Here is a 20,133-nt window from a genome sequence, read left to right as displayed (position 1 = left end):
TCCATTGTTCCATGTTTCTAACGCGGTGCGACGCGACGCGAAGCGAAATCCCCTCGCTCATTTGTCCAGCACCTGTTTCATGCTCGGTCTCACGGTCAACATGAATCTATCCCTGTAGCAGTCCTGCATTTGCATCTGATGCCCGACACACACATTAGAGGTGCCAAACATCCCTGATGATCCTGACGCCAGCCTCATCGGCTTCTAGAATGACACCGAACGCGATCAGCTCGGTACAGCAACGCCACTTCTTTGTTGACTGCTCCAGCAACCATAGGGTCGCATGCTCAAATACATTGTGGCTTGACTGTGCATCCCACATGTAGAATGCCCCGGACAGGTCTCGCCGCGATCGTGGACCGCCCTTGAGTGGGATAGACGTTCTGTTCTCCCTTGGCTGGAATTAAGCTTGGGCACACACATCCATGCACATAGCCGGTTTCTTGTTACAATGCAACCTGCAAAGTGTGCAGCTGACAATGCTCATCGGCATCATGATGCCTGATGACTGGGGAATTAGTAGCCTCTGAAACGTCGAATATCTCCGACCGTGCAGATGATGTGTCTTCTTGCCACCGCGACAAAAGGAAAGGACTTGCGACTGTCGAGTGCCCGGGAAACCGATCCTTCAGCTGCAACAAGGGTCGGGGAATCTGAGAAAGCGTAAACTCTTCCTCGATGCCGACCGAGCATTGCCGTTTGTCTGTTTTCTGTGGAGTACTCCGTGCTCCAGATCCTGTCTTACATCTTGGCTTCGAATCGTGATGTGTGTCGAACTCGCCAATGGCAAGATCTGGCTGGCTTTGCTCTACTACATTGAGTTGCAACTTGTAACTAACGTCTATGGGGGGCGAATCTCAGCTGTCCATGATGGAAACACCTTGGCAGTTCCTGGTCCTTTCAAGTCGGTCACTTCTGATCCTGGTTGGCAGTTCATGGCCCGATCTTCATCTCCGCCATCCGTACAAGATCGGGATTTTCACCGTTCTTTTGTCCGTCTAATTTGCCCCCCAGGCAGACAGACGGGCAAGAGATCACTATTTAGCCAGGATGAGAGAGGTCCTGGATTCCTAGCAACCGATTGGCGTGGTATCCCAACATTCCAACCACCCAACCGCATAGGGATCGATCGACAGGGGCCACAACACGTTACTGCTCGGGAAACGGAATGCTATACCCAGGCTGAGTCTCTCTTCACTGTTGTCCTCGATACCGGGTCGTATCAAGTCACATCCTGTAGGCACCTGGGTGGCGCGAGAAGGCTCGAAGCCACCCACTGTAACGGTATGCAAGGGATATTTCCTCTCCTCAGGACAGACCCTCTGAAGTGAAACATGATGTCAATGACTTTCCAGGCCTTTGGTCCCTCTGGATCTGCTTGTGGTGTGGCGGCGACGTGCTTTGTCATTGTTTTGTTGTTGTCGCTGCCTTTTTTTATACTAAGATTTGGCTGTCCACCGTCGGAATCACCGACTGCACGACCACGGAACAACCTCAACGACACCCATACTAACCACGATCAATCAGCTTCTGCCATTGATGGGCGCGACGTCCGATCCTTAGCTCCCGGTGACGCACTCAGTCGATACCACTCTCCTCTTACCTCAACCCACGCCTTCGCGCTTTCGACCCACCACTTACACTGAATAACCAGCGGATGATGCACCAAAATATGAAATTCGATGTTGCTATAGTGACTTGTTTGGCAATATTCACCGATGTTGCGAACGCTTTCTGGCGTCTGCCTTGTCGCGGACGAAGTGGTGTGGCTCGGATTGATCCCATAATGGCACCAGGGATACCATCGGATCATGTACACGCGGTTCATGGATCGGGCGGTCAGTTCTCTTGCATCATCTGTAGCTCATCAGCATGGTCGCTGAGTTTTCCCGATAGGATTCTCGATGTCCGCCAACGAGGCGAGTCTGAAGCAATCGAGCTGTACTTCGTGCGCAGTGACCCAGGACAAGTCAGCATACTGGGCGCCCGCGTTGTACTTCGTGCATCAAAACGGCGATGCTGAGCTTGTCAACGAAGTAGGCGGAATGCTTGCGTTAGTTGCCTAGGTTGCGATTATTGTTGATTTGTGTTGGTGCTGACGAAGACAGCTATTACCTTCTCAATGGCGAAAATGTGACGGCGTTCCCTGAAAACTTCCGCATGATGGCAGGAGATACATACCTGCGCGACTTCCCCTGGCCGATACCGGATCCCCCGCAGTCGGAGTGGTCTGGAAATGATCTAAAACAGGAGGCTCTTCGCCAGAAAGCTGTCGGATTCAACTGTCTCAATTACCAAAAGGATCCCGAACCCTCTCTGGGTCGCCATTTCTTGCCAAACAAGACATATTTGGATGAGCACTGCACGGAAGGCGTTCGGTTTGAATTGATGTTTCCATCCTGCTGGAATGGGAAGGATGTCGACACACCGGACCACAAGTCTCACTTGGCCTATCCGTCTCTGGTGATGGACGGGGAATGCCCAAAAGGCTTCGAGCATCGTCTGGTTTCACTATTCTATGAAAGCATCTGGGATACATACGCGTTCAAAAGCAACAAAGGCAATTTTGTGCTCGCCAATGGAGACCCCACGGGTTACGGCTATCACGGTGATTTCATGTACGGCTGGGATTCGCAAGTGCTCCAGCAGGCGGTGGATACATGCACAAACATGTCTGGAGAAGTGGCGGACTGCCCCATTTTTAAGCTTCAAAGTGATGAGAAACAGGATGAGTGCCGTTTCTCCGTCCCGGATGCTCTGAAGAATGAAGACGTGAACTACCACAAGGGTGGTCTCCCGAACAATGTCGCTATACAAAGCGGACCTGCATATGCTAGCCCAGTCAGATACATCACCACTACCACCGCCGCCGCCGCCGGTGGCCACGGGAGACCAACGCCCGTCTACTTGGATGATCTGCCCACTGTGGGAGTTGGTATTGATCTTGGGTTCTTGTCGGCCGGTCTGCATGTGGCCCTGCCTGAACTAACTACTTCGTCCATCACTACGACGGCGAAGGCAAGGGAGCCGACTGCTCCCCCGGTTGCAGAGGGCCCTCCTGCCCGTCCGATCACTTCCTCAATCACCGGCACACACACGACCATTGCTGCACCTTTCACCGCAGCTACTTCAGTGACTTCTGTCGCGCAACTTCCAATCCCGAGTGCGTCGGTCGTATCGGGATTTTCCAGTCTAACTGTCAAGCCGTCACTCTCGGCTTCCTCGTCGGCATTGACTGTGCTCTCGACTATGGCTACGAAGTCTTCGGTCTTGCTTGCATCAGTTCCAGCTTCTTCATCGGCGGTGTTGGCCAAGCCGGTAGTTGCGCCTCTCGCAGTCTCGACCGGCGTAACGCCAGCCATTTCTCAACCTTCACTCGATATGTCTTCAAATCTGACCTCGTCATCTATCGATGCAACATCCTCCTTGATTCCCTCGGCTCCAGTGACATCTGCAAATCTGTTTGCGGTGTCATCTCCAGCTCCGGAATCTTCATCTGCCGCCGTGCAGTCTTCGGTCTTGATTCCTCCGGCATCTAATCAAACCCCAATTGTGGTCACCGTCTCTTCGACGTCTTTCGTTTCTCCCACGCCGGCGTCTTTCAGTGCTACTCCGAGATCTTCAGTAATGGGCGTGCCTTTCTCATCCGCTGCCTCTGGTGGAGCCTCGTCATCGGCACCTCTCTTCCACACACCGAACACAACCGTGCCAATCACGCAGACCATCATGTCTGCAGCACTTATCGCTTCTCCGACATCTCCGTCCACAGACAGCATGGTAACACCGTCGACATCGGCCAAATCTTCCGCCACGAGCACCCCACTGATCAAGACGGTCTCGCCGGTGGCCAGCACCTTCGCCGTCGCAGCCAAACCTCCGGTGTTGACCACTCCTTCGTCCACGAGCGCCCCACTCATCAAGACGACGACTCAAATCTCGAGCGCCTCTGGAACAGCCCCGAAGCCAAGCGTGATGGCGTCTCCCAGCCGTCCACCCACCAAGGCTCCCCCAACAGCATCGAGCACCTTCGCGGTGGTCGCCAAGCCCGCGGTGACGCCCTCGCCAGCGACCAGCGTTCCACTCATCAAGTCCACCCACACAAGCGCAACGCCACTGGCCCAGCCGACCGTGACCACCCACACCACCAGTACCGCGTTGATCAAGACTCCCATAGCAGCATCGAGCACGCTGGCGATGATCCCCAGACCTGCGGGATCCCCAGACACCGAATCTTCCGACTCATTGGAGTATTCGTTTGCCAGCGCGGACTGGGAAGTGATCACGACGTGGTCGCCGCCCTCGAGCACCGTATCGGCCGACCCGCCCTCGTCCACAACCATCGTCTACGTGGAACAGGAGATCATCGTGCTCGTGGACGATCACGGTGTCCCTATCGAGACGCAGACTGGCTCGCTAGAAACCGCCTCGCAGACCACGTCCAGTGGCGGCGCGACGTCCAGCCGACCCCCTTCGAAGCGCGGTTGGTATCTCCACCATGCCGCCCACAAGCATTACCGCCACGGACACTCCCATTGATTGGAGTGGTCCGCCATGCAGGGGCTCTTGTGACTTTGTTTTCTTTCGGATATACTTATTTGCCCTTTCTTCAAATGTCCCTGCGATGGTCCAGGCACCGTCGGATTTACGATGTATATGTTAAATACCTCAGCTTCCCATCCTCGAAGGATCGGCTCCACCATCACTGTCGCGGTCTCTGGAAGAAATGCGAAGATGAATTCAGTGGAATATATTGAATGAATGAAAGCTTACTGGAGGATATTCCAGTTGCAGTGTAATGTTTTCTGCTTCTGCCCGGGTACTCTTTGCCTCGCACTGTAACAGCCAAATCTCAACCTACAGGATAAGCCTCAAGTTGAGATACTATCTCAAACAACATAGAAACTACAGACTCATCTAACCACTCGAACCTGCGCCGCCTATGCGCCCTCCTTAGCAGCCCCCTGTCGTTCGAGTTCTTCTTCAACGGTAAGTATAAGGTTATGCCTTCGAAGCAAACCCCAGAGAGAGGCAGGGATCCTGACGAGATCCTTTCCTAGTGATTTGCCCAGTGCAGGCTAGAGCTATTAGTCCTAACAGGCCAGCCAGATGCGTTGGGAGACTGGCTTACGTTGGGTTTGAGACCGGCATAATAAAAGTTGTTGCCATAGAACCTGTCACCACCATCCATGCGCCGCAAATATGTCCAAACCGCCTTGACAGTGGCCTCAGTCAGGTGGTCGTTGGCCCCCCTCAGTTCAAGCGCTTGGGGATCGTCGAGATGCAAGTGCGCGTACGTGGGCAACGCGTCGTCGTGCTGCTGCTCGATGGCAACATTCCAGATATTACAGATCCGTTGAGCCTCTGCATTCGCGTCGGCGAGGCTTCTTCTGCTCTCTGAGACCGCAGCACGGCGAAAATTGTAGCCATATTTGAATCTTCCTTTCCCCAGCGTTGTCTCGGGCAAATGTACTCCCTCGAGGAACAATCGGTTCGCGCACCTCGGGTAGAACAGGATGTCTCCATAGTCAGTGGTGATGGTGTTCCACGAAGTTCTCACGCCGCCGATCTCCAGGGCCATGTTGCCCATCCAGAGTCCGAAAGTGACCCTGGTAATATGGGTGGAGTCCGAATCCAGAAAAATGGCAACATCCCTCGACTCTCGCGCTTTCATCACGAGAAGGGGCTTGGGGTCTTGCTCCTGTTTCCCGCGAGCAGCAACGGTGGTCCGATCCAGGTATCCGGTATCACAGAGGAGCGACGAATCCGCCTGCGGCGACCGGAACAGCCAAAACCGACCCAACGCATTCATCGACATTTGGTACCCGCCTCGGCTCAGGGACATCGCGGCCAGCTTCAGCCGTTCGTTCCGGAAGATAAAGAGATCCTCGTTCGTCAAATTGGTGGCCCGGGCTTTGGCTTTGGCTCTGGCTTCGGCGCCTTTCGTCGCAAGCAAATGAGCGTCCGCGGCCACCAACGAGACGCGCCCGTTCTTCTTGGAAAACTCGATGAAGCCCAGATACCCGGACACCTCTCGAACAGTCGCTGTCACGAAGATCGAGTCATCTGTTTCCTGGTAGGTTTGAGTGAATCCACCATCCAGGCAGAACGACTCGGCGATCGCATCCTTCCTGAAGAAGAAAGTCAGCACTCTCGTCAGAATACATTGCTGTGGTTGCCGAGCATCGTGAGGAAACAAACCAGAATATGTAAAGCTCACGAAATGCATCGTCGTCGGCCCACCCTCGGATCTCGCGCTCATCAAGAATCAAGTGCATGGTTGAGATCTGGTTCCTAGCCCTCGCGGACGTGGTGTCCATGGATAATGAAAAGAGCCACTACTGATTAGATCGAAAGAAGTTCGAAAGTGAAAAAGAGAGAGAGAGAGATGCACGGAGAAGATAATAATACGGAAGGCTGTCAAGACGGAGAAACATGGGGAAGTAGAAGATAGAAGAGAGGAGATACAGAATTCCTCCGGAAGCCTAGTTAGAAGCGAGAAAAGGCTAGCTAGTAGTTCTCGATATTAGATCAGGAAACCGCGTCCAGACGCACTTGACGACCCAAACTGTACCAATTCTATCCAGGACAGGAAGTTGCATCCGAATATGAGGGTATCCTCTATAGGTATCCACCAGCAAGCAGCAGCTCCCCTTCCTTCCCTTTCTTCGGCAGTCCGACCATTTATTTACCGACAAACTCCAGTCGCAGCTCCCTCGTTTTGCTAGAAAAACAGGACATGGTAGAGTTAGCCAGTCAATCACTACCACACACGCTCTCTCCCCTACACCCTGATCCTCCCTCAGAGATTGGTAGGCTGGATGCAAAACTCACCATGCAGAAATTACTCTGGCACACCCCCAAACTCCCGTCCTTGTTGCAGGTCGCGCCGTTGGGTAGCTGCATGGGGGTGGAGATTAGCTTTCCCCGGGTTCATGGGATGATTTAAGGGGTGCATCGTATCCTGGGTATTGGGATGGATAGAGAGTCAAAGGGGAAGGGGGGAGAAGGGTTGGTTTTTTGAGACTCAGAAGGAGAGGATAGGGCTGGGGTGGGGGGACTGGGGGACTGGGGAGATACGTACGATGTTCACCCGCGCGGCCAGCGGCTTCTCCTTCGCCCCTGCCGTGGTGGGGGATGCTGCTGCTGTTCCGAGGAGGGCGAGGAGGGAGAGAGTGACGAAGGTTGGGATGTGCATTTTGTTGTTTGGTTTTGGTGGTTTGGTCTGGTCTGGGGGATCAGACTGATGAACTGATGGGATTGGGTGATGGTTAGGGCGAGGAGGGGAGCGGAGGGAAGAGGGGATTTATAGCTGCTGCTGCTTTGGATACCACTGGACGATGGCTGGGGGGTTGGCACTGGGATCGGGTTGCTTTTTCTTGTGTAGTTCTTCTGGACATGGACATGGACATGGACATGGGGCGGTTTCTGATGAGATGATCGACAGTCGGTCTGGGGTTGCTGATCCCTGGTTACTGCGTGATGTACAGGCGCTAGACCTAGGGTTGCTTTTTCCGAGTCACGAACTATTCGATTCTAGACTGGAGGGAGGACGGGTACCTGCTGGATAGGACAGGCTGGGCGGGCGGGTTTTGAACTGGCTGAGATTAAGGGGAGAATCGATGGATGATGAGGGGATGGGACTGGTAGGAGTAAGGTGGGATCAGAACCCTTGAAATTGAGCTTGGATCGTGATAGGTACTGTACAGTCCACGATCTGTGGTAATCTTGATTGAGACTGGTTGGTTGAGGGATCGTCGTACTATTAGACAATGTACGACGAACAGACCCTTAGGCCTCAGCTCGGCGCCATCAGAAACCAATTTTCATAATGGATAAGGGTTCTCTCAAGGCACTTTCTTCGTTGAGTTAGAAGTGTTGGGATGAGGTCCAGATAAGACATCGTGATTGTTTGTATGCGTTGTATGGCTTGGTGGCTTATCGCAGGTGGTTTTAACTGGTCTATGCATTGAGCACAAGACCTGTACTCTCTGTACAATCATCCTTGACTCCCAGTCGTTATATGCTTTGCTGTGCATTGTCACGATTGTCTTGTCTTTCGATATCAACTTATATCCACGGCCTGGAAGGCTACTGAGATCGAGACAACGGCAACTGTCACTATAGGCCAGGCGACAGACCCAAGATAAGCATAGAATACACGGAGAGTATTCGATATTTCTTCAGTCCACCGAGGGATTGATATGTAGCAGAGGAGTTAAAATGAGCACAGACTATCTACAGTACTACTGCCAGGCTAGCTTATCTCGCCCTAGAACGGCCTATTGAGCAAGCATAAGTAACAGTTCGAGCAATCCAGACTTCCCCAAATCCCCCACACCCCGGAACGCCCGGCAAGCCAGAAACAACCCGGCCTCGATTGTCAACCCTCCCTAACCAACCACCAGGCTTCGTTCCCACATGGTTGCATGAAAGTAACATGACAACATGCTGACCCACGGGGCAACAACCTGGGGAATAGCACCACCGTATACACAAACAAAAGCAGAGGAGGAACAAGCACTGCGCTTGACGTGTAGCACGCCAAGCCGATTCTGCCCCCGGATTCGTCGGATAAGACCAGCAGGAAACAGGATTGCTATCCCAACCCTATCTACACTCTCCCCACGAGTCACATCCTGCAATCCTACCGGCAGCAAGCACTGCACGGACATGACTTATCGGGTCCATTCAACGGCCGTCATAAAGAGGTGCTGTCGGGATCCCTCCAAGTGGGTCCGCGAACCAAGGTCTAGGTTATCGGGGCCTGCTTATCAAGCACAAGGCGATAACGCCCGGTTTATATAGACCCAACGGTCTTTCGTCCTCGCGCCCGTGCTTTGGGGTCTGAGCAGCTGAATCAATATCCCTTGTGGTTCAGTATCCATTCTTGATACAGAGATTTCAAAACATTGGCGATTGATAGCGAGAACTCGGTCGGGATCCATCATGGTTTACTCCAGCCTCCAAAAGTCGCCTCCGCTCGACTTGTCGCATCATCTCTCGGCGGTGACCAAGAGACGCGAGAACAGTCTGGTGAAGAGCCTGTACAAGTACATGATCCGACCCAATGTCGATAACATGGCGGGTGGTGAGCATTGTTCTCAATCCTCTGGCGTGATGCCAGCATCACCAAGGCTTCCCCTCACTTACCGCGCACGACATCAGGCTTGCCAAATGCGTCATACTTCCCCTACGAGACCCTCGAGGCCACGGTCGCCCACCCCCAGCGATTCGCGGAGACGGCAACCACAGAGAAAGGAGACGCGCGGACCACGGACCGCATGGTCGTTCCCAAAGAAACCCCCCATGCCAACACGCTCCACAAGATCGATGTCGCCACGGCCCTGCAGTATGGCACCGCCGAGGGGCTGCCGGCCCTGGCCACGTTTGTGCGCGAGTTCGCCCGCGAGCATCTCCACCCCAACGTCCCCTATGCGGGCGGGCCGGCGACCCTGCTCACGACGGGGGCGACCGACGGCCTGTCCAAGGCCGTGGAGGCGTTCACCACCGCGTGGGATCCGCGGCGCGACTGGATCAACCAGCGGGAGGGCGTGCTCTGCGAGGAGTTTGTCTTCATGAACGCCATCCAGACCTTCCAGCCCCGGGGCGTCAACGTCGCCACCGTCGCCGTCGACGCGGAGGGGATGGTCGCGCACGGCCCGGGCGGGTTGGCGGATGTGCTGGAGAACTGGGATTTCAAGAAAGGTCGTCGCCCGCATCTGATGTACACCATCACGTAAGTTCCTCGACCCGTCCTCTCTCTCTCTCTCTCTCTCTCTCTCTCTCTCTCATCAAGCAACCACCAGTTAACCCGCTGGTTCTGCCTGCAGAATCGGCCAAAATCCCACGGGCGGGACTCTGTCCGTGGAACGCCGGAAGGAGATCTATGCGCTGTGTCAGCGGTACGACATCCTGATCATCGAAGACGACCCGTACTGGAACCTCCAGTACCCGTCCGCGGCGGCCACGGAGGCCCAGTACCGCGGCTCGCCCGCCGCGGTCCACCCGGCCCCGCGCAACTACAACGCCCACGGCCGGTCCTCCGGGTACGCGTTCCTGGACTCGCTGGTCCCCTCGTATCTGTCGGTGGACACGGATGGCCGCGTTGTGCGCCTGGACACGTTCTCCAAGACGATTGCCCCCGGGTGTCGGCTGGGCTGGATCACCGCCCAGCCGGCCTTCATCGAGCGGCTGACCCGCATCACCGAGACGAGCACCCAGCAGCCGTCCGGGTTCGTGCAGGCCATGGTGGCGGAGTTGATCGTAGGCCAGCAGGTGGACTCGGATACCAGTTCCAACGGCAAGAGCAAGGGCAAGGGCAAGCCGCGCGCCTGGCAGATGGATGGCTGGGTGCGGTGGCTGGAGGGGCTGCGCGCGAGCTACGAGCAGCGCATGCGCGACATGTGCACGGTCCTGGAGGAGGGGAAGTACCTGGTCGACACGGACGAGGCAGACCCAAATGCAGGGACCTGGGAGGTGCTGGACAAGGTGCAGATGTATGACTTTACGTGGCCCACCGGCGGCATGTTCGTGTGGCTGAAGGTCAGCGTCGAGACGCATCCCTTGCTGCAGAGGTACGGGGCCGAGCGCCTGAGCAAGGCGCTCTGGCTGCAGCTCATGGAGAAACCGTATCTGTGTCTGATGAGTCCCGGGTCGTTGTTCGCGCCCACCCCTGCGGCGCTCATCCGCTCGCAGCAGTACTTCCGGCTGTGCTTTGCGGCGATGCCCGCGGAGGAGGTCGCCGGCATCACTCGGCGGTTGGTGGACGGGTTCCGGGCGTTCTGGAGGAGGAAGGACCTGGATGGTTTGGAGGACGAGGAGATGATGCTGCAGCGGTTGCAGTTGGAGGGACCGGCGAATATGATGGGGTTGGGGTGTTGAGTTGTCTGGTTTGTGTTGATACTACGTACGGTAGTTACCCATGATGACGAGACAAAGTAACTATGGTTCATAGAGACGGTACCCCGTCAAAGACATTCCCTTCAAACACCACACACCTGAAACACGCTTAGACTTGGGAAAATTGACGACTAGCAAAAAGAAACTAGACAACAGACAAAAAGAAAGCGACCCCACTGGGACTCGAACCCAGAACCTTCAGTACCGAAAACTGACGCCCTACCATTGAGCTATAAGGCCTGATTGGGAAAGAGGGTCTAATTCACGCTCTATAGCCTACACCAAGCAAAGCTCAACAGAAACCTTGAATATTTCCCCTCATCAAATCTCTCTCCCCCTCACCACCTCCGAAATCCAATCCGCAGTCCCGTCGCAAGACAGACCACATCCACCTTACGCCTCTCCGTTCCTCCCCTCCCACATCCCCGAAGATGTCCCTCTCAAACGCCGACCTCGCCGAAGAAATCGAAGCCATCAACGCGATCTACGACCCAGACACCATCACAATCTCCAGCACGGGGACCAGCACCGCAAGCGCAGCCGCCGCACCCTCCACCCTCGACCTGGGCAGCAGCAGCAGCAGCAGCAGCAGCGAACCCGCTCCAACAACCCTCAAACTCCAAATCCCGAACCACCCGCACCTCTCCTTCCTCCTCGGCTTCCCCGCAACCTACCCGGACACGCCCCCGCTCATCCAGGGCACCGCCTCGACCGCCGCCCGCGGCGAAGGCAAACTCGCCGTCGACATCCTCGCCGCCATCCTGTCCCGAGTCTACACCGCCGGCGCGGTCTGCCTCTTCGATCTGATCTCCGAAGCGGAGACGGCGTTCACGGAGATTGGCGTGGGCGGGGAGAGTACCACCACCACCACCGCCGCCGCCGCCGCCACCACTGCCAATAACAACGACGCCAGCAACGGCAATGACACCAGCCCAAGCGCAGCGCAAGATTCCCCTGCGGAACTCACCCAGCCCGCGAAGCAGCTGCACGAGACGTTCGGTCTCCCCGCGCCGCCGGAATGGATCGTCTCGGAGGTGATCACGGAAAAGAAATCCGTGTTCGTGGGGCGGGCGGCCCGCGTGACGAGTCTGGGCCAGGCGAAGGCGAGTCTGGATTATTTACTGGCGAGCGAGAAGAGGGTCGCGGCCGCGACGCATAACATCAGTGCGTGGAGGATTCGGGAGAGGAGGAAGATTCCCGGCGGGGCTTCTGCGGGCGGGGAGGTGTCCGTCGTGCAGGACTGTGACGATGATGGGGAGACGGCGGCCGGGGGCCGGCTGCTGCATCTGATGCAGTTGATGGATGTCTGGGATGTGGTGGTCGTCGTGACGCGGTGGTATGGTGGGGTGCTGTTGGGGCCGGATCGATTTCGAATCATCAATGCGGCGGGGAGGGATGCACTCGTTAAAGGGGGGTTCGCGAGGGAGTCCTCCTCCTCGTCGTCGTCTGGCGGGAGTGGGGAGGGAGGTGGCAAGAAGAAGAAGGGGAAGAAATGATTTGATGATCTGAGCTGTGGGCTGATGTTGGATCGTGGGGAACGGTTATGCTGCGCAACGCATCGGTCTTGCGGTTTGATGCGTAATCCAGTCTGCTCCCCGGGGAGGCTTGAAAAGGATGCAGCGTTATCTGCTGCTGCTGCTGCTGCTGCTGGCGGGCTGCTGCTTGACATGGACGTGATGGCATCCATGCATCTCGGCTGGTGGGTTCGCGACATTCGCACATAAAACCACTATCTTCCCCAGGCTATTGGGGTGACTCTTCTGATCCAGGCACTCCGGTCGCTGAAACACTATCATGACGACACGTCCTGGATCATACCATATACGGATGTTCTGGTGGGGGAGCATGCAACTCCTTAAGAGATGGTCGTCAATGCACCCCAGCGGCTGTGGCTGCTGGTGCGGCTGGTACCTCATGGCGAAAGCGATGAGCTACATGTTTAAAATGACTCTTGACATGTACAGTAATTACAGGTAGATAGGCTGTCATACACCTCCGAGAACATCCATTTCCGTGATGTGACCCGAGACAATCACCCATAGTGGCTGGCACCTGTCACATGCAGCACATTCTGCGTTCGGTCTCCGACTCCAATCCAGGTACAGCCAATTTCCCTCCACCGAACGAAAACAGCCACAAACTCACTTTGGAATTCAACGTCCCCGCAGACAGGCGTAGAATGTCTATATCATAGGGCAGGTCAGGAGATGAGGGTGACCGACTCCCTTCGCTTAAGTGACGGCTGCGAATCTCCCGCTGTGGCCCGTTTCAGATAGATTTTGATCCTGTTCCCCACGAAGACAGTTTCAGGCTACCTGACAGCCGAAGGTAGCCGTGATCTGTGGTTTCTTGGCATGGCGTAGAGATCTGGCTCAGCTAATGAGGTTGCATTGGGGATGGGGTTGGCTATGGCTATGGCCAGGGAGATGGGCCCTTGGAGCTGGGTAGCGAGATTACGATGCTTGGCTCAGTGATTGTAGGTCTTGCTCAATCCAGTCGGGCGATCGGGGTCTGCGCCATTGACTGGTGTTCAGGTGGATGTGCACCCATGTGTAGTTCACCTCAACCAAGTAAAGCAACTGGGCGTATGTAATGCACAATGCATGTTGTGTAGGAGGCGCAGTACACTGTGAACTATAGATATCGGTTCTCTGCAAATAACGTCGACACAGGCACCCAAGTTCCAATGCGGAGACTTCAACCGATCTTTAAGCGGAGGTCTCCGACAGGCAGCAAAGAACTAGGAAGGCAGACTCCGCAAATCCCACAGCCAGAGTTTTGCGCCGAAAGGGTCCGCGGGGATCGGCTTGGAACCATGGAGCGGCGGTGGTTGGGAAAGGTTGCCTAGGTACGGACTGCACCTGTACAGTACTTCATGGTATTGTTCGGTTCGTACCTCGGTCGGTCCCCTTGATTCCCAACCACAGAATTATTTTTATACACACCCTCAAGGTAACAGTGAGGGACGGCGCAGGTACGGTACTTTGGGCATCGTCCAAGCGATCCATATACTTTACCAGTAAGACATTTGGTTTGACGTTGTTCGCCACCAAGCGCCAAGTCGGACCAGTCGGGGTATTGATAGGCAGTATTCTCCAAACTCGGCTGCAGTCTGCAAATGAGTTCCCAAGACCTGACTGGAGGAAGGTAGACTCTCTTTCTCCTGATTGTATCGGCTTAGATGTCTGTTTTTGGGCTTGCGTGAATTGGTTGGTTGAGTCGGTCGTTTTGTCCTGATTCTGTGACTGATACACTTAGACTAAAGCAATACTGCAATATTGTTGGCAACCTGCTGGTAATGAATCTTATGATTAGCGATCCAAGTTGGGGAATGATGGAGAGAGAAGGGGTGAACACACTTGTGAGAGGCAAATGTGTTATCCCAGTTTATGGATTCACATGCGATGTGGTATCGGACGGAAATGCATTTGCAGATCTGATCCCGAACAGGGCGAAGTCCGAACTGTGCGCGCGCATACACATACACGCACACACAAATGCACACACATCGTTGCAACTCAGAACCGGATAGTTGACCATCAGTGGCTACATGACCCACGTCGAGCGGAGATTTCGAGGTGGAAGTAAGGGTCCGTGATGCAGGGTTTGTGTTCAGTTGACCCGGTCGGGGAAAGATGTGACTTGTAAGTCGCGAGGCGATGAGGAGTTGGGATGAGGAGGAAATGTCAATCCATGGTGATGATTGGGCGGACAGAGGGGACTTTGCGACAGTTCAAGACAGATTCGGGTAGTTCTGTATCCATTCAAGATTGAGGAGGGTTCATCAGGGTTCGTCAGGGTTCATGGGCAGTCAAATGAGCATTCAATTTCCACTGGTGACTTACTCGTACCTGAATTCGAGAGCGACAAGACTTCCAGACTGCAGGCGATGATTGGCAGTGGGCCGGCGCCAATCGATCCTTCCACGGCCAATGATCCGAAGCGCCGGGCTGATGGTGCGACAAGATCCGCCCTGAGCAGTCACCGTTTCATCTGGAGTATACTTCTCTATTCTCCTCTTCTCCACTCTCCACACTTTCTGCTCTGCTCTACTGCGTACTGTACATTGAACTGTATCCATTCATTCAACTGCACCTTCACTGCACATCAATGCATGTCTCTGAATCCGATCCCTGATTGTTACCTGTCGCCTGAATCATGGCGCTTGCAATTGTGAACCATGACAATGCTATATAATCCCCCCTGTAACACCAGGGCTGGGCATCTTCTCTTCCTTTCCTTCTCTCATCCCGCGCTGGAGCGTTCAGTCCTTTCATCCTTTACACCTGTTCGACAGTTTCGCGGGCTAGTCCTGTCTTTCTTTTCCTTCCCTCCTTCTTTTACTTGCATCTTTGCGGTTGAACTTGCCTGTGGCAGTCTCCAACAGTCCTTCCTTCGACTTAACAAAGAACAATCATTGTTTGGTGACATCTTCCGCCACAAAACCATTCTTTGACCTGTGGCTTCTTTGTTGACGGTCTGCATAAAGGTAATTTTTGTCTATGCACATCGATGTGTTATGCTCATGTGTTATGCACGATCTTCTATACGGAGATCTACTGTTGATTGCAGCAGTCATTGGCCTTCAACACTCCCATGTACGAGATATAAAATGCACCTTGCTAACCCAGCTACATCAGTTCTTCCATCCTTCAAACCTTCGAACCTTCAAACACCTGTTCCCATTCGTCTGGCACGATTTGAACAACATATTTTCCACCACTTTCTCAACTGTCGAACAGTCTAACGCTTTACGAACCAACCACCATGTTCTCCAAGTCGACTTTCGTGGCAGTTGCCCTGTTCGGCCTGTCCGCCGTTGAAGGACACATGATCATGTCCAAGCCTGTTCCCTATGGCAAGGATACTCTCAACAACTCGCCTCTGGCGGCTGACGGCAGTGACTTCCCCTGCAAACTCCGTTCCAACACCTATGAAGTCACTGAGTGGAACAAGGCAGCTATTGGCGAGAGCATGCCCCTGACCTTCCAGGGCAGTGCCGTCCACGGTGGAGGATCCTGTCAGATTAGTCTGACCACGGATCTAGAGCCTACCAAAGACTCATCGTGGATGGTCATCAAGTCCTTCGAGGGTGGCTGTCCTGCTAATGTTGATGGAAATCTCCCCGCAAACCCCAACGGGGTGGATCCGTATTCCTTCAACTACACCATTCCTGAGGGTATTACTCCTGGCAAATACACTCTGGCCTGGACCTGGTTCAACCGCATCGGCAACCGCGAGATGTACATGAACTGCGCCCCTCTTGAGGTCACTGGCGGCTCCGGTTCCAAGCGTTCCCGCGTGATGCCGAAATTGGAGGAGCGCTCTTCCAGCTTCCCTCCCATGTTCGTCGCCAACGTCAACGGCTGCACTACCAAGGAGGGTGTCGATATTCGCTTCCCTCAGCCTGGTGCCGATGTGCAGTATCTTGGTGTGGCCAGCAACTTGGCACCCGAAGGCAGCGCTGCCTGTACTGGTACCGCTACCTTTGGTGGTGCCGGTGACACGAGCTCTGGTACCAGCTCTGGCACGAGCTCCGGCTCTGGTACCAGCTCTGGCACGAGCTCCGGCTCTGGTTCCGGCTCAAGTGCAGCATCGAGCGCAGCTGCTGCCGTCTCTGTCGTTGCCAACGCCAATGCGAACACTGGATCTTATAGTACCTCAACTACCGCGGCGGCTGCAAAGACGGCTTACGCAGCGCCTCCAGCAGCAAGCTCTGCTTCGTCTGGGTCTTTGTCTGAATCTTCGTCTGGAACTTCCTCCGGAGCTTCCTCCGGAGCTTCTTCTGGAACGTCCTCCGGCACGTCCTCTGGATCGTCTTCTTCTGCATCCGGCAGCACTAGCACATCGACCTCTGGTGCCCTGTCCGGCTCTTGTAGCCAGGAGGGCGAATGGAACTGCATCGGCGGCTCTTCCTTCCAGCGTTGCGCCAACGGCAAGTGGACCTCTTCCCAGGCTATGGCGAGCGGCACCCAGTGCACGCCGGGCCAGAGCGCCGACCTCTCCATCGCTAGTGCCAGTTCCAAGCGCGATGTGACTGAGATGCGCGCCAGACGCCGTGCCCACGGAGGTCACCAGCACGTTTGAACGCTCCAGCCACAACCATTTCTTAACGAATTTCATGATTTTATTTAAACATTCATTTTCGCTCACTATGCATGCGCATGTGAAAGGCTCTTCGGGGTTTCGCTCTTTTTGTACATTCAAGACCAGAAAAGATACAGCATATCGAGATAGGAGAATATACTGCTGGTCGGTATCAGTGACTTTATTTCAGTGACTTTATATTGTTTGTAATTGTTGTGATAGATAAATCCTCTTCGAGTGAGCACGCAACTTCGTAGGACTGCAAACATCCTAGATCATGCTTATGTCCTCCATGAGAAGTTGGCCATTGTCGGGCGAGCAGTGTTGGCATAGACAATATCTAGGCCGGTCTGCATTGACCAACTGTCGGGACTACTCAACCGGCTGCCCCATTGTGTCTGTATCCTTACCCTGCTCAGGGTAGGTGTACATAGTATCGATATGCTCTGTCTAATGTCTCGTTGGTGGAGCCGGAACCTCAAATACTCCACACTTGTTCCCGCCTCAGGCATCCGCCCGCACTGGCGGCCAGCTGGCGGGCTCCCAAAACAGAAATCAGGGCTAGGGCATTGCCGCACCCACGACGGGCGGTTCGAACTAAGCGAAAATTTGCGCAGGCTCATCTTGGAGATACTCGATCTTCAACCTCGAACGACGATAACGACCACCACACCCCGTCGACAACAATGGCGTCTCGTCCTACCGTCACCATCGCCACGGCCGAGGGCAAGCCCAGCGGGGCCACTGCTCCCCTTCCCGCCGTTTTCTCTGCGCCCATCCGTCCTGACATTGTTCAGTATGTTCTTCGATCTTGAGGGAATCCGAGACACCAGGAAATTCACGACCGGGATGGAAAAGGCTGACGGATTGCGAATTATAGGCAGGTGCACACCGGCATTGCCAAGAACAAGAGACAGCCCTATGCCGTGAGCGAGAAGGCTGGTGAACAGACTTCCGCTGAGTCCTGGGGTACCGGTACGTTGGATCATCGATTGAAGAAGGGAGGCAGAATTTTCAGGGACTGATTGGGATCGGACTTGCAGGTCGCGCTGTCGCTCGTATCCCCCGTGTCTCCGGTGGTGGTACTCACCGTGCTGGTCAGGCTGCTTTCGGTAACCAGTGCCGTTCCGGTCGCATGTTCGCCCCTACCAAGGTCTGGCGTAAGTGGCACCAGAAGGTCAACGTTGGCCAGAGGTATGAGATACACCGTTCTTCGCGCAGTTGGGGGCAAGGGCAAGATTGACCAAGATTGACTGCAGACGTTTCGCTACCGCCTCTGCCCTCGCTGCCTCCTCCGTTCCCTCCCTCCTCTTCGCCCGCGGTCACCGTGTCGCCAACGTCCCCGAGGTTCCCCTCGTCGTTGAGTCCAAGACCTTCGAGAACGCTGCCATCAGCAAGACCAAGGCCGCCGTTGCCCTTCTCCAGGCCATCGGTGCTGGCTCCGACCTCGTCAAGGTCCAGAAGTCCCGCAAGCTCCGTGCTGGTAAGGGTAAGCTGAGGAACCGCCGCTTCCGCCAGCGCCGCGGTCCCCTCGTTGTCTACAACCCCGAGGTTGATGGCAAGGAGCTCGTCCGTGCCTTCCGCAACATCCCCGGTGTCGAGACCTCCTCCGTCTTCTCCCTCAACCTCCTCCAGCTCGCCCCCGGTGGCCACCTCGGTCGCTTCGTCGTCTGGTCCTCCGCCGCCTTCGAGGCCCTTGACCAGGTCTACGGCAGCACCACCACCCCCGCCGCCCTCAAGAAGGACTACCTCCTTCCCTCCAACCTTGTCGCCAACGCCGACCTGGCCCGTCTCATCAACTCCTCTGAGATCCAGTCCGTGCTCCGTGCTCCCAAGGGTGAGGCCCGCACCAAGCGCGCTGCTGTCCAGAAGAAGAACCCTCTCCGCAACAAGCAGGTCATGCTCCGCCTCAACCCCTACGCCGCTGCCTTCTCCAAGGAGAAGCTCGGCCAGAAGCCCCTTGAGAGCGGCAAGCCCGAGCGTGTCTCCAAGCAGTTCCTCAACACCCTCTACGAGGCTTAGATGGTTCTTGGCTGACGGTCCGATGAGTGTTTGCGTTTTCTAATGTGGTCTTTTTTCTAAAATTGGTAGCCAGAGCAAATGAACAGGATTTGCAATACCCCATGACGTTTTTAATGAGATGGATTTGTAGTTACTTGCGGGTTTCATTCGTAGTTGAAAGTAATCTTGGCGTTGTAGAGTATATGTATGCATTATCGCGGATGGACAGAGATTTCTGTCGACCCTAGTGTGACCACCACCACCACCACCACCACCACCCGGCAACTACTCACCAAGTCTCCGCCTCAAAATAGCACTCAACCTAATCAAACCGAACACCTCAACCCGTAAGGATCCCAATCACGAATCCTGCATCCTTTGGTTTTGCTCATGGTCCCGTCCTACATCCCAATAATCCCTCATCCCGTTCGTTCCTCAACCATCAACCCATAACCCATATACCCCGAAGCTGCATGATGTTACATCACCTCATCATGAAACTTATCTCGGCCCGACATCCCGAACGTCCAGCTCAACCTCAACCTCAACCTCAGCCCAGCCAGCCAGCCTCTTCCATTGATTTACCTACCACCCATGCTCAAAAAAAATAAAAGTAAAATAAAATAAAATAAAACATTCAACTTCCCAAAACCACCCACCCACCCACCCAACCAACACGATTCCCTCGACCGAAAGGGGAGCCAGCAAGCCACCACCTGGCACCGTGGCACACACACCCCTGACACAATCAATCTACCCGGGAGAATAGATTAGACTAAGTGAATGTTCGCCGACGGTTTCATGTGATGCCACAACGGCACGAACTACTCCCTACCTTCCGACCAACACCAAACACCAACACCCAACTGATCCAGTTTAATTTGTCGACAGCTGAGCCTAAATCTGACGCTGTGGTTTCCGTGTCCGAGGTCTTTTTCTAAATCTAAGGGAACCGGGATTAATATAGATCTAAGTTATACTTTGGGAGTTTGTGGTTTGTGGCTGTTTGCTCCCGCACTGAGATCCCGAGTTCTCCGGTACCGTATTCGAGCGTGGTTTACCTTGCTTATTCTGGTTGAGTGTGAGGTTAGGTGTTTGTTAGCGGTAAGGTAGGGTATGGGCAGGTAGGTGTGTGTATGCAGTGGT

The 20,133-nt window shown here is 54.8% G+C and overlaps 6 protein-coding genes and 1 non-coding gene across 7 annotated transcripts; 4 read left to right on the top strand and 3 right to left on the bottom strand.

Annotated features, from left to right (window-relative positions):
* Window positions 1-1,672: 1,672 nt before the first annotated feature.
* BO86DRAFT_364540 (DUF1996 domain-containing protein) lies at window positions 1,673-4,536 on the top strand (the record flags this gene model as incomplete). The annotated part of the gene is made up of 4 exons (XM_025670012.1): window positions 1,673-1,838; window positions 1,897-2,053; window positions 2,109-2,878; window positions 4,223-4,536. 4 exons carry the CDS (start codon window positions 1,673-1,675, stop codon window positions 4,534-4,536), a joined length of 1,407 nt encoding a protein of 468 aa, XP_025526483.1.
* A 736-nt stretch (window positions 4,537-5,272) lies between these two features.
* Window positions 5,273-6,284, bottom strand: BO86DRAFT_296017 (uncharacterized protein; the record flags this gene model as incomplete). The annotated part of the gene is made up of 2 exons (XM_025667412.1): window positions 5,273-6,124; window positions 6,195-6,284. Coding segments are annotated over 2 exons (942 nt in total), but the record flags the coding sequence as incomplete, so codon positions are not given.
* Window positions 6,285-6,650: 366 nt separating this feature from the next.
* Window positions 6,651-7,195, bottom strand: BO86DRAFT_410728 (uncharacterized protein; the record flags this gene model as incomplete). The annotated part of the gene is made up of 3 exons (XM_025674525.1): window positions 6,651-6,721; window positions 6,832-6,897; window positions 7,082-7,195. The coding sequence occupies 3 exons, from the start codon at window positions 7,193-7,195 to the stop codon at window positions 6,686-6,688; spliced, it is 216 nt and encodes a 71-aa protein (XP_025526481.1). The 3' UTR covers window positions 6,651-6,685.
* A 1,751-nt stretch (window positions 7,196-8,946) lies between these two features.
* Window positions 8,947-12,395, top strand: BO86DRAFT_315650 (aromatic amino acid aminotransferase; the record flags this gene model as incomplete). Its single annotated transcript, XM_025668099.1, has 4 exons — window positions 8,947-9,088; window positions 9,166-9,736; window positions 9,831-10,876; window positions 11,281-12,395. 4 exons carry the CDS (start codon window positions 8,947-8,949, stop codon window positions 12,393-12,395), a joined length of 2,874 nt encoding a protein of 957 aa, XP_025526480.1.
* On the bottom strand, window positions 11,068-11,139 carry BO86DRAFT_t174. Its single transcript has one exon. It is a non-coding gene; the product is annotated as a tRNA-Arg (tRNA).
* Window positions 12,396-15,666: 3,271 nt separating the features above from the next.
* Window positions 15,667-16,974, top strand: BO86DRAFT_298109 (lytic polysaccharide monooxygenase AA11 family protein; the record flags this gene model as incomplete). The annotated part of the gene is made up of 2 exons (XM_025667426.1): window positions 15,667-16,518; window positions 16,585-16,974. Coding segments are annotated over 2 exons (1,242 nt in total), but the record flags the coding sequence as incomplete, so codon positions are not given.
* A 677-nt stretch (window positions 16,975-17,651) lies between these two features.
* BO86DRAFT_390180 (60S ribosomal protein uL4) lies at window positions 17,652-19,114 on the top strand. The gene is made up of 4 exons (XM_025672324.1): window positions 17,652-17,782; window positions 17,867-17,961; window positions 18,030-18,180; window positions 18,246-19,114. Exons 1-4 carry the CDS (start codon window positions 17,673-17,675, stop codon window positions 19,006-19,008), a joined length of 1,119 nt encoding a protein of 372 aa, XP_025526478.1. The 5' UTR covers window positions 17,652-17,672; the 3' UTR covers window positions 19,009-19,114.
* Window positions 19,115-20,133: the final 1,019 nt, after the last annotated feature.

Source organism: Aspergillus japonicus, assembly GCF_003184785.1.
Source record: "Aspergillus japonicus CBS 114.51 unplaced genomic scaffold BO86scaffold_33, whole genome shotgun sequence".
NCBI lineage: Eukaryota > Fungi > Ascomycota > Eurotiomycetes > Eurotiales > Aspergillaceae > Aspergillus > Aspergillus japonicus.
This window is presented reverse-complemented; position numbering and strand designations above follow the sequence as displayed.